Source organism: Chrysochloris asiatica, unplaced genomic scaffold (assembly GCF_000296735.1).
Source record: "Chrysochloris asiatica unplaced genomic scaffold, ChrAsi1.0 scaffold00038, whole genome shotgun sequence".
Lineage (NCBI taxonomy): Eukaryota > Metazoa > Chordata > Mammalia > Afrosoricida > Chrysochloridae > Chrysochloris > Chrysochloris asiatica.
The window spans coordinates 6,764,156-6,777,982 of record NW_006408556.1 but is presented as its reverse complement, the minus strand read 5'-3'; the positions used below and the strand labels follow the sequence as shown (position 1 = coordinate 6,777,982).

Here is a 13,827-nt window from a genome sequence, read left to right as displayed (position 1 = left end):
AAAAAAAAAAATGTTTCCTTACAGAGCAAATCCGTTTTCCATTCAACAATTCATGTAGGTTTTGTTTTATGTCACTGATTGCAATCTCTACAACGCAGCAGCATTACTTAGCTCACGTAGCTCATGTCCCTCCTGGTTTCCTGGTCTCATTTACTTTCTTTCTTAACCCTCCCTGCCTTCTGAACTTTGTCCTGGGGCAAATGCTGCCCTTTTGATTTCAAATGGTTGACTCTTCTAGAAGTGAGCACCTCCCTAGTATCACTGTTCACTTTATAGGCTTTGCTGAGAACTGAGTCACAGAAGACTGACATTCTTGAAGAGGGAAATCTTAATGACTAATCCATATCTTAAGGAGACCTACCCTACTCTCTCACTGGTAGCATAGTGGTTACAAATCCGGCTGCAAACCGTAAGGTCAGCAGTTCGAAACTACCAGCTGTTCCACGGGAGAAAGATGCAGCTTTATGCTCCCCTAAAGATTTACAGCCTCAGAAATCCTACGCAGGGTCACTATAGTCGGAATCGATTCCACGGCACATAATCACCAACAACCACCCTACACTTAGTAGGTGCTCAGGAAAAGTGACACCTGGCAGACAGGTCTTTAAATTCACTACAACGAGCATAAAATTAATGCCTCATACAAGTATAAAATGTTCAGAATTCAAAAGTTTAAAGATGAAAATGGAATACTTATATCCTAACAGAGAAGTGAGCCCTCCCCTAAGGAAGCTGAAATAGTGCAGTGGTCAGGATCCAGAGCACTGACATGGTTTAATAGATCAGACAACCTTGGTTCAGGACCTGTTATTTTATAAAAGACAATGGGGTGCTAACCAAATATAACAATCGTAGCTTCAGGGAGCCTAAAATTTCAACAGATAAAAATACATTTTTAAAAGGATGTAACATTTTATGAAAGGAAGAAAACACCAGTAAACATGTGTAAAAAAACTTGAATAAGCTTAACGCTAACAGTCTGGCTCCTAAGCAGTTAGTAATCGAGAATTTGGGATTAGACTATCCCTGCATGAGAGGCACCAAATCTGCCCCTTTGCCTTAAGGTGGCTTCTCACTACCTTTCCTAAGGAGCTGACTCCCTTACATGGACCATCACACACCAGACTGCCACTCAGAAAGAACGACATCAAAACATTAACAATCAGTAACCACGAAAACTCATATGTAAGGAAATTGTATTTTATTTTATTGTCCTCTTCTGCATTTTTCCCATTTGTGGAAAACATAAATATATTAGTTTGAAAATTCAGGTAAATAAATCAAGTACCATTCCAAGGTTTGGGAAGAGTTTGATTCTTTTCTGGAGAAATCTCCCGAGGGCCCTGAGTGGCTCAAGACTATCCCTGAGCCAGTCATCTCTTAACTCCCGTGCAAAGAAAAGATGGGGTCTGCAAAAGAGTGCCCACATGCGACAGAACAGCACATCTAAAGGTGCAAATTCTCCTCAACCTGGACTGCTTGAGATGGACAGAAGTGGTGCCAGGGATGTGGGCAGCTCTCTGAGCACAGCTCTAAAATTCACTTCTGCCTAGTCCAGGGAGTCAGCATCCCTACTACATTAAATTGAATCAGTTCTTATTCCTTTCAACGAACTATCTGGGAGCTCATGGAGTCAGTCCATCTATGCCAAGGTTAGAAAAATCTGCTGTGTGTCTCAAAAGAGTGTACCTCAGCTCAGCTCTAGAGAGCTGCCAGGAAGTTAGACCTGCTTGAAGACCCACCAAAGAGCATTGGGATGGTGTAAGTATCATTCCTGAGTAGGGTTCTTGCCACCCATGATTCTAAGAGATCTTTTTGTTTTGTCTTCAACCAACATTTTTAGGCCAAGAATGAGAGACAATCAAATTTGGGTGGAAAGCTCACTAGGAAAATCCATGATGACTCTGGGGCAAAATCTTAGGTTCCCCATATATGGCATGAAGATCTTTTCATTCCATTCCTCTTCCCTAGGGTCACTGACTGACTAGGTAACTCCCCTCTCAGAGATTTCAGAGTGTAAGATTGATGGGAGCTAAAATATCACCCACCTAGTCATTGCCTAAGGATTTCTGGAAGTGCTGTGGGTTTGCTGTTGGGCTGCTAACTACAAGCATGGTGGTTCAAACCCACTAGTCACTCCACAGGAGAAAGATCAAGTTGTCTGCTCTCATAAACAGCTACAGTCTTAGAAATTCTATATAGGGTTACTAAAAGTCGGAATCAACTCATTGGCAATGTGTTTGGTTTCTGATTTTGTAGTCATTTCCTTGTCAAGTCAAGAAGTGTGCTGGAACAAGTTGCTGGGCCTGAAGGTTCAGTACCATATTGTCAGAGAACACCATGGTCAACTGGAATAACATAATCCACAAAGATAATATTCTACATCTTACTTTGGTGAGCAGTGACCAGGATCCTAAAAGCTCATGGGCAGCCATCAAAGGTGCAACTACTGGTCTCTCCATATGCAGAAGAAAGAAGAGTGATGAAAATTGAAGATGCTTGGAATCAACTAGCACAATAAATGATAAACATGTAAACATCAGGCTCCACAACTGAGACCAGAACTAGATGGTACCTAGCTAGCACTATCCACTGCTCTGAAAGGGGTCACAGTAGAAGCGCCTGGGTAGACAGGGAAAAAATGTGGAGCAAAACCCAAAATTATAGAAGAAGCTGGGCTTACTGGTCAGATAGAGACTGGAAGAACCCAAGACGGTAACCCTCAGTCATCATTCAGGTCTAGCATGGAACTCACCCTTACAGCCCAATCTTTAGCTAAGCGGTAGACAGGAAATATGGGGGACAAAAACACTAAAAAGGTACGCTCACCATGAAATAGTCAAACATTCAAGATCAAAAGGGCAACATTTACCTAGCCACAAAGTTCAGAAGGGTTGAGAAGGAAGGTGGAAAGGAAATAAGAAACACAGGGAGGAAGTGGGATAACTGTTGTTACATGGAGGGGGTTGCAATCATTGAGATGAAACAAAGTGTTATTATGATCTGTTAAATGTAAAACTGGTGATTTGATCTGTAAAGTTTCGCTCAATCACAATAAAAAGTTTCAAAAAAAGAAGTGTGCTAGGTAAGTGGATAAGCCTTATCCCTTTTATTTCTTGTGGTATTCAAAACAAATGCTCAGACTGGCATGATTTATTATAGCCTTCCTTAGATTAGTCCTGATGTTCACAGACTGCCACAGACACTGCCCGGGCCCTTGGGACTCCTCCTTTCAGAAAAAAAGGAGACAACTGTCATGGCTGCAGTAGATAAAAAGCAGGGTTGGCCTTCCAAAACTGGTAAGAATTTAGCAGATACTGAGCAGATAATTTTATAATGAGAATATAAATTAACGGGAGTAATAAGGTCAGTTTATTAAAATCATTCATTTCATTAAAAACTTGCCAAGCCTAGGTGGCATTCCCATTTACCTCCTCAGGAGCTCCCCTTCTAAAACCTACCAGTGAGCCCAAAACATTATTTAGAGTTTTCATTTAAGGTTTCCTCTCTACCTGATAGGAATCATAATTCTTAAGTCATTTTAAAGACGAAAGGTTCACATTATAGAAGAACCAGAGGTTTTCCAGCTTCTGGCAAATTTTTCACACAGCAAGAGAGCAGTAGGGCAAACATGTCAAGATTAAAAATAACAGTGATAGTACACGAGGAGGGGCAGCTCTGATCGCTAATGGCCAAGGTGAGCAGCACACAGATAGAGAAGAATAAATTATTGATTTTAATAAACAACACATCCTGCCTAACAATTGCTGCTGAACACACGCATTTCTGTTCAAAGACTCCATTTCTCCTTCATGGCAGACAAATGGCAACTCGTTAGAGCAATTTAAACAGACACCGATAAAGGAAGTTTTTGATTAAGGTCATGAATCTGGGCTGACAGGAAAGCGATGGCGTTTCAGGGCAAATAGCCTATTTAGGCAAGAATTAAACCTGGTGGAGGGAAAGCCATTGGTAGTATGGCTAGTGAAGAAGCCTGGCAGCAACCTGAGGAAAGAGCCTTGCAGCCTAGACCAGAGTCTCCCTGTGATCAACCACCACAAAGAACACAATGACCTATCTGCCTCTCTTTGGAATCCTGGTATGGGGCTGTGGGATAAAGCATTGGACTACAAGGTCAGTTTGAACCATAAGGTCAGCAGTTCAAACTCACCAGCTGCTCCTTGGAAACCCTATACAGGGTTGCAATGAGTCGGAACCGAATTCAATGGCACTTAAAAACCTCTCCTTACTTCACAAGGTTCCCATTTGGCAGCTACTTTCCAAGAGTTTATTTATGCTTGAAAATGACTTCAAATGCATCTTCAAATACTCAAAAGAGCACATGATGCAATACCGGCCATGAAAACCACATCCTTTCCCTTCCATTCCTCTGGCCAGGTGTCATGTTGCTACCCGGTCAAATAAACAAACTGGTAGAACAAACTAGATCTATTAATGAGACATTACATTAATCTAGCAGAGGAAGCAAAAACCAGGCACAGGCAGACAGAAAAGTAACTACTGTGTGTTCTGTTGTTTCTTTTTTTTCTAAGCGTCCTCCACAAACAGCATTTTTTTAGCCATCTATTTGAACAGTAGCTCCAGTAGAAGTGGTTGGAGGGACAGGAAACGAGGCTGCTTTAACGTAGTGACATGAATAAGAAAGCTGTGTATCCACCTCAGGGGACATGTAGTTTCTGGGCAAATAGCAAACTACCAGGCACACCATCCAGGGGACATATCAAAGGAGCAAATACAGAACACAGATAATAAAAATATTAAGTCCTTAACAAAATGATCTTCTGTAGACTGGAGAAGGGAAAGGCAAAGTAAGTTGTGAAAATATTTCAAGCTTCTTGGAAAAGACAGTACTGTTGCCTTCTATCAATTGCATTCTGTAAACATTTGCTCAAAGGGGGGGAGGGGGAGGTGGCACGACACACATGTGTGTGAACAGTCATCTTGTTGATAAAGACACCAGAGTAAGTACAGCCCTCAGCAATCTCAGGACGCTGTGGAGCAGCCCCTTTCTAAAATAAGCTGACCCAAGGAAACCTAGCAGTGTTGCTTTGCCTGTGCCTCCCACCTCATTTTCTATAAATGAAAGGGACCAATTGGCCTTCTGTAGGACACATACAAGGGAGTGGCCACCTCTGGATTTCCATTCTGTGAACATAATAGAAATAGTCAGTCCTAGCTGAGTCATATGGTGCTACTTTCAGAAAGGTTAAAGCTATTTGATAAAATTTTTTAAAAGGGGGGGGAGGGGACAATCTCAATTTAGTCACACTTTAAAAGCCTGAAATTTAAATCAGACTGGTTTACTTTCACTCGCTTAAGGGCTGCCCTTTCCTTGTTTCACAAAGATGTTAGTTGAGAGCAAATGCCCCTCCGCACCCCAGTTCCACTTAAAACCAGACACCTCTACCACCTAAATATTACTTATTCCCCCAGCAAACACTCCCTTTTTGTCCCTTGTAGGCTCTCTCCAATACCCTAGAGCCCTATCCAAGGAGACTCTCTACCTTCACTAAGTTGCTCAGATCCCAAGAGGAAAAGCAATATTCCCTTTCCTTAGCAGTTCCTAGTACCAATGAGTTCAATGTGTTTTTGCTTTTTCACTTAGGAACTCCAATTACATACAAGCCTCCTCTCCCATGCTGGACTCCACCTTGACAACCTTAAAGGCATACTTATCTCCATACACAAGGTTATATGAGAGTCTCTTATTCAGCCTGAACCACAATCACATAGAATGCTGCATGAGCTCTACCGCCTGTTAAGCTTCTCCTCCCTAGACCACTTTCTCATAATAGCTGATGAGCAGCTGTCCTTCCATTAGCCTACAACTTATGAATAAACTGTATTTTCTACCATCCTCAAAGGACACTTCACACCCACTTAGTCACCAGTATTTTCTCAAACTTCATTCCAGTTTTCCAGCGATCCAACAGAGAATCCAAAATACAAGAATGCTGTCAAGTCAAGGTAAACGCAAATGAAATTACTTCTAATTACTTGGTATTTAAGCCAAGCTACTGGAGTTCTGGTGTGGCTCTGTGGGTTAATGCGCCAGACTGTAAAACCGTTTGAACTGTAAGAATGGCAGTTCAAGCTCACCAGTTGCTCCTCGGAAACCCTTTACAGAGTCACTATGGGTCGGAATTGACTCAACAGCACTTAACAACAACAACACTAGACACTGGTGTGGTGCTATAGGGTATGCACTGGATTACTAACCACAAGATTGATGGTTCAAACCACCAGCCACTTCTCAGAAACCCTATACAAGGCTGCTATGAGTTAGAACCAACTCAACAAGACTTAACAACAACTATATACTTTACACAATTCCTCATAGGAAGAATCCATGGAAACTAATCTGTGAATACGCGTAAGGCTAAAAAACATGGAGAGCAAAATGCCAGATCAGTAAAATCCTGTGAGCTCAACGCAAACAGTGAACACAGGGATGCACCAGGTACAGTTGGGTGTTTCTGACCCCAACTGCTGCCGGAATTGAGAAACAGAATGAAAAAGTTCAGCGGAATTAGGCCTAATTGTTGGAGCACAGAGCCCCTCCCCTGTATCATTAACAGCTATGAAGAGCAATGAGTACTCAACGCTGACTACTTCCAACTGGCCTAGGCCAGTCACAGAGTGCCGTCTAGGGAAGGGCCACTTACAGAACTAAGGCACTTGTAGAAAACTTTCAATTTTTAAATTTAAAACACATTCTCTACTCTTAGGGAATGGTGGAAGGGAGGGAAGTCTACAGGCAACATCTCTATAGAATGTACTCACTCCTTCTCAAGGGGTAGCGGGCTACAGACTGTCCAATTCAGGCATCAGGGCTTCAAACAACCAGATCACATGGGCAAGCATACCTTTTGCTGCATGATTGATGGAGGAGGGAGGTTCTTCATCAGATGTGGAGCTGAGATTAAGAGCAAGCTCTGCAACCCTTTTCTTCTGGTTCTTGATGGGAGCAGTGCATTCTGAGTCAGTTCTCCTCTTCATTGTTACTGCAATTATAAGCTCAAGACATTTAGCTGCCCTTGGGTCACAATCATTGGGACTAGAGCAGAAATTGCAAAGCATAAATCATCAATGAGATGGGATCTGGCAACTTCAAACATCTTCTAGTGCCAACACCTGAGTAACTTCTTCCTCAGAATGAGGTTCTCGAAGGATGCTAGCCAAGTTTTAGTTTTCAATAGTAGCTGTTAGTTTTACTGGAAAATGTGCTGATCAGATATACAGAGATCCTTGATTGTTGCCAATAGCAGATACCAAAAAATCATGGATCCATTTCCACAGAGGAAAAAAGAATGTTATTCTATATTTTCAATGCAAATGGACCCTAACAACATCCACTGGAAATCAATTTTGAAGCCTAATCTCAACAGCACTGAACAACAGTCAACAAAAATCATACTTGCAACGTAAAGAGACTAACTCCAAACAATTATTTCATCACCATTATTCTTTGCCAAAACAACTAAGAGATATATGTTTGACAATATTAAAGAACTGGGAAAAGTTTTTAACCAGAGTAAGGAGCTCTGATAGGTAGTGGTTACAAGTCGGGCAGCTAACCTTAAAGTCAACAGTTCACAATTACCAGTGGTTCCACAGGAGAAAGATGAGGCTTTCTGCTCCCATAAAGATTTGTAGCCTCAGAAACCCTATACAGGGTCACTGTGTTGGAACCAACTCGAAGACACTTAACAACAACCACCTAACAAGCACATAACCAACCAACCAATCAACCAAAGGAAGATAAGCAGCAATTGAATTAAGACCAAGGGAAGAGTGGGAAAGTTATTGGGTAGTCACATCATAGGACTGAAGTGCAAAACAATTTTAAGAACAGAAACCCACCTCCACAAACAACAATAGGGTGGAGGATATTATGCTGAGTGAAAATAGACAATCACAAAAGGGCAAATACTGTATGAGACCACTGTTGTAAAAAATGAAGAAAAGGTTTTCTTATTAAAAGAAACATTCTAAAACGACTACCAGGGTGGGATGGAAAGGAAGTTTATTCACTGGTTAGAGGGTAGACACATGTTAATGTGGGTGAGCGGAAGGCAATGTACAAGAGGAAAGTTGGCAGAGGAAAGATGAAGGTAGCAGGAGACACAGGGAGGAATAAAGTGAACAGAGGTAAATATTGTTAACTGATGATTGTTGTTAAGTGACATTGAGAGGGTTCCAATTCACAACAACCCTGTATAGGGTTTCCTAGGATTGAAAATCTTCACGGGAGCAGAAAACCTCATCTTTCTCCTGCGGTGCAGCTGGCAGGCTTACACCACAGACCTTGTATGGAGCCACTGCACTCCCATGTTAACTGATGGCACATGGAGAGAGGTAATGAAACAAAGTATATGATTTGTCTGTTCTATATACGTTTACTCAATTCACAATAAAAAGTTTATTTAAAAAAAAAGAAAAAAATTTTTTTTGACTGTGGAGATAGGTGGTGTTGTTAAGTGCCCCTGCACAGGGTTTCCAAGGAGCAACTGGTGGGTTTGAACCATAGGATTCGCAGTCCAGTGCTTATCCTATGGCATCACACCAGGAATCCATATTATCGAAGCCCATGGTTAGACATGAAGCAAGCCTGGGAAGAAATGGGATTCAATGACATCATTGTAAGATCCTGCAGTCTTAAGAATGATCAACATAAAACGTCAAGCAAGTGAAGTAGCCAATTCAGTGTGGTTTACAGACATCTTATGAGTTTTAAGAGGTCCCAGAAAAGAGAAAGAACTCAAAACAAGAGCTTACTAGGTGGGTAAACAGCTGGGATACAATCCTTAGGGAAGGAGGGCTATAGGGGCACAGGAAAGATAGCATGAGCCACAACGGCTGCAACAAGACAACAAGGAAGTTCAAAGGAGCCAGTGATTGAACCCCACCAACCAAGCAAAACCTCATGTCACATATTTTACTTCTTTCCAGCTCAAGCATGAAGCAGTCAACCCAATGCACAATCTCATCCCTCCTAAGAAGACAGCGTCTTACTAGGCACAGGCAGGATCTGTCTTGGAGAAGTAGGGAGAACTGGAGCAAAAATGCTAGCCCAAACTTAAGAACAAATCCAAGCTGGGCCACATTGCACTTTAAACCACAATTTTAGTCCCCCAAATAAGACCCACAAAGCTGTAGGAAAGTCCATCACAGAAAGAGGAACTAGCAAAAAGGCTCTTCTGAATCTTCAGCGACTCTCAGGAAGATTGAGAACACAGGAAACGCACTGTAGACTGTGTTGGGGTGGACGCAAGAAACGGAAAGATACTTGTGTGAAAGGCTGATTCGTCTCTCCAAACCACATTATCTTAGTTTGGGGCCTTCCAAACCATCTAACTCAACCCTCTCATTTTCTCCTTGAAAAAAAACTGAGGCGGGAGAGGGTACCCAGCTCAAGTGGCCTACACATGCTAGAAGAATGTGCCCTAGCAGGGCTTTTCTAAGTGTAAAGCAGGAAGCTTGGTTCTACCTTCTGCTTCCCTAAGGGTGTGCAAGCAGTCTTTCTCCAGTAGTTTCTCCCTGAGCCTCGGTTTCATATCCCAACCCCCATTCACTGAAGGAAGAGATGAGATGCTCAACCTTCTCCCCGGGCGTTCTCACTTAAAGTCAACATGTGTGTGAATGTGTGCGCAGAGACTTATGTCAGTGGCAGCTGCAGTTCGGGAAAAACTGAGGAGTGGAGAGCAAGGAAGGAAGGGAGCGAGAAGCTAGAAGGCGGCGAGAGTAACCACCGCGGGAGAGGGGCCGAGGCGGCGGTGGGAGAAAAGGGATGCCGAGCCCGCGCTCCCGTCCGCTTGTTCCCCCCGGGTCGCGCATCCGCACTCACGCTGAGGGGAGAGAGCGAGTTGCCAGGGAGAAGTGGGGAGGGATCAGGCTACCGCCGCTGCCACCAGCCCCGGCCCTGCAGCTGCCAGAGCCACCACCTCTTCCTTAGGTTTCGTTACCACTGAAGCTAGCGTGGGTCCGTCGGCCACGCCGTCGCGTTCTGGTCCCGCCCTGCCGGTCGCGCAGCCTGATGACGTCACGGGGCAGCCGCTTCCCGCCACTCTTCCAGGCTTTGGACCCAGGAAAAACTGGCTAGTTAGTTCCCCGGAGGGAAATCCAGAGCGCCTGCGCAAAAGGGCCTACGGCGAACGATATAAACTCGAGATCCTTTTTTCTTCCGACTCCCAAGGATGAGGAATAAATATAAAAAATAAAAAGGCTAGGAGCTTTCACATGACCTCGTCTTAATTTCATTTGTTGTTATTAAGTGCTATCGATTCGGTTCCGACTCTTAGCGACCCTGTACGAGGTTTTCGGGGGAGCAGCTGGTGGGTTTGAAACGCCACACTACTGAGAGGTAGACTAAACTGGTTAAGGGAAAAATCCAGTTATCTTATTTACTACTGTATCCCCAACACCCAAAATATAGACCTTCAACAGATGTTAAAGAAAGGAGGGCAAGGAAGGAGCAATGCGGCCTATGACATCTGCTACAATATGACCACAGATGACTCCCAAACCCCTCGTTGATATTCAGACCCCAAAACAAAACCAAACTCACTGTCATCAAATAAATTTCAGTATCAGAAAGCCTTATTTTTATCCTGCAGAGCCGCTAGTAGATTTGAACTGCTGACCTCGTGGTTAGCAACCCTACACATAACCCACTTCAATAGCAGCCCTCCTCTAGGAGCTGAAAGTATCATGAAAATAGGAAGAAAGAAATTCAAGAAACACGCTCATAAAGTTGTATATGAATGCCTATGCTCATACTTGAGCCCTGCATTTGAGGCTATCACCCTAAATAGCATATCAAAAGGTTGGAGAACTGAACTAAGGAATACACCATTGCCTGAGTTCCTAATTAGCTACTGGGAGGTGCACACACAGGACAGATTTCAAGCAGCACTGGAAATGCTTCAAACACTAAGTTGACATTGGAACAACAGCCCATAGATGGTAGGTAGGGCCTTGTGGGTTGAACCTAACCAGGAATTGTTGTTAAGTACCGTCAAGTTGGTTCAGACCCATAGCGACCCTGAACAGGGTTTCCAAGGCCGTACATCTTTACAGGAACAGAAAGCCTCATCTTTCTCCTGCAAAGCAGCTGGTAGTTTTGAACTGCTGACCTTGCAGTTCACAGCCCGATTTGTAACCGCTATGCTACCAGAGCTCCTAAAGGAACACTAAAACCCAAACCAAAACACTCACACCATTCTCCACAGGATTTAAACGAGACCCAGAGTCATATAACATAAATATTCAAAATGTCCAAGATAAAATCCAAAATTGTTCATTATACAAAGAACCTGGAAGGTAAAATAAAATCATTAGACTCCAACTCCAACTATGGAGTTGTCAATCTATTTCTTCTTGGTTGAATTTTGGTAATTTATAGCTTCCAAGAAATACATCCATGCACACCAATGTTCATAGCAGCACTATTTACAATATCAAAAAGATGGAGATAGGCTAAGTTCCTATCAATGGAAGAATGGATAAGCAAATTTTGGTACATACACACAATGGAATACTATGTTACCTTAAAGAATAACAAGGAAGCTGCAAGCCACTGCATAACATGGATAAACCTTGAGGACATTATGCTGAGTGAAATTAGTGAATCACAAAAGGAGAAATACTGCATAGGTACCATAAGAAAAGGTACCTACCTACACTAAAAGGGAAAAAAAAATTCTTTGCTGCTTACTGGGGTGTATGGTGTGGAGTGAGGGGAAGGTGGAGCACAGGGTAGGGAATAGATACAGGATACTTTGGGTGCTGGGGAGGGGGGCAATACACAAGAAGGGGGAGGAAAATGGAAGAACAAGGCAGATGGGAGAAGAGTTAGGCAGGTTTGCATGGGCTAAGTGGAACAGAGGTAAATAATGATGTATGCACAACCTTGGAACAACAGGGCTCTAGGATACAGGGATTGAGGCATGGTAATGGGTAAAAGAAGGGAAATAATGTTAAGATGTTTGGCTGTCATTTGAAGCTTGGTTTCCCTTACCTACTATCATAAAATAGACACTTGAGGGGGAGAAAAAGGAATAGCCAGAAACATCACCATAGGAAGCTTGTAAAACCATCTTCAGCCTATAACTGATTGGAATACCTAAAATGGGGCTAGAACGTGCCCAGTGAAGGAAGCTTCCTGAGGAGCCCTTGCATTGAATAAGACCATAGATGGAATCCTGATCCTCATCCAGAACCTTCTGAGGTAGGAAATTTCCACTTAAAGGACAAGCAGACCAAACTGGAGCAACTAGAAGAACAGAAGATACTTCTTGAAAGAAAGACCAGCAGGAAAAATAAAAAATTACAACAGCAGTCTGATTGACTACTACAAGAGCAAACAAGTCGTTCACCCGGGAGCCATCAAGGCAAGTGGTCAGGTCCGTTCAGGGTAAACCCCCTTCCAAGACTAAGACTCAAGGGGAATACACAAGTAGGCATGTGGTCTTGTTGCTGACCAAGTTGGTCACCGATAAGGGAAGTGGGGGAAAAACAGCAACGAAGTTGTGAGCTAGTATGACCACATTCAATAGACGCCTGTCAACCTGGGTTGAGACCTGGTTGGCCAGCAGTATGGCGAGACCTGGGGACTCCTGGGCCCAAGGAGGACTAGAGCAGAGAGTGAAGGGTCCAGCTGATATGAAGTGAGGGAAAATGCACAAGAACACCCATACTTGCAGATAGTACCCATTTGACCTGGCTTCAATGGTTGGATGACCAGAACTCAACTAGAGGAAGAAAGAAGAGGAAGAAAAGACTAATCCGCTACAATTTGATGAACTTGACCTATGCTTGTGGATGTAGTATCTCAAAAGAGGGAACAAATCTTTACAGCGAGGATCATTCCCACCCCCTCAGTACACAAAGTCAACAAGGATGGACAACTTAGACATTGGCTACCCAAAATGGGGTGGGAGGGGAAAGAAGTGACTGGCTTACAAGCTTTCAAGAGGGAATCTAGTTCCAGAGGGTGTGTGGGAGGGTAAAATCTCCATTGAATGGTTTGCAACCTGTCTGGACCCACAGGGCGGATGAAAGGAGATGGGGATAAGACTCTTGTGGTTTAATAATGAATGATTGCTACAGGTCTGACTGTTAAGTGTTGGAAATGTAAAGGTAGACATTTTGTAACAAAAAGAGAGGAGTGGTTGATTTTGCAGTCCAGGAGCGGAGGTCCCTGGGATCATCAAGGGAGAAAATCAGAGTGTGGGACCCTATTCAGAGAAGCAGCATGCCAGAAATGGAGGCAGAGGTGATGATGTGGAGAGATGGAGCGGCTGGGGACTCTGGGAAAGATAGGGTCTGTGTGTTAACTGCCAGGGGGCAGGCTTGCAGGGTGTACCCTTTGGTTGTTGGATGATGCAAGCCAAGCCTTGTAATCATTGCATTGAAACAAAATAAGATAAGATGAATGTAAAGCTAATGTTCTCCCATGTCAAAACTATCACATAATTCACAATTTAAAAAAAAAAAGGCATGGATACAATTTTAAAATGAAACTAAAATAGAAGACAAGAAAAGAAAAGAAAAAAAAAAAATTCATCCAGAGGAAGTGACCATTCCTGCATAAAACATCCTATGAGGCTGTTCCAATGCAATTGTTTGCCAAAGCAAGACTTGAAGAGAAAAGCAAAGTGATGAAAATTGAAGACAAATGGAAACAGTTAGTCCAATGGACCAATGAACCATGTGAACATTAGACTCCATGATACGGAGACCAGATTTAGATGGTGCCCCACTACCACGGCCAACTATTCTGAAAGGGATCACATTAGAAGATCC

General features: G+C 43.1%; 1 protein-coding gene across 1 annotated transcript in view; it reads right to left on the bottom strand.

The window, feature by feature from the left end:
* CMTR1 (cap methyltransferase 1) overlaps nt 1-9,892 on the bottom strand; it is a 58,702-nt gene extending 48,810 nt beyond the window's left edge. The window contains exons 1-2 of the mRNA XM_006860422.1: nt 9,865-9,892; nt 6,888-7,025 (exon numbers count right to left, since the gene is read on the bottom strand). Coding sequence (XP_006860484.1) covers nt 6,888-7,020 — 133 coding nt within the window. The 5' untranslated portion in view covers nt 7,021-7,025; nt 9,865-9,892. The remainder of the gene's footprint in view (nt 1-6,887; nt 7,026-9,864) is intronic.
* Between the last annotated feature and the right edge of the window lie 3,935 nt (nt 9,893-13,827).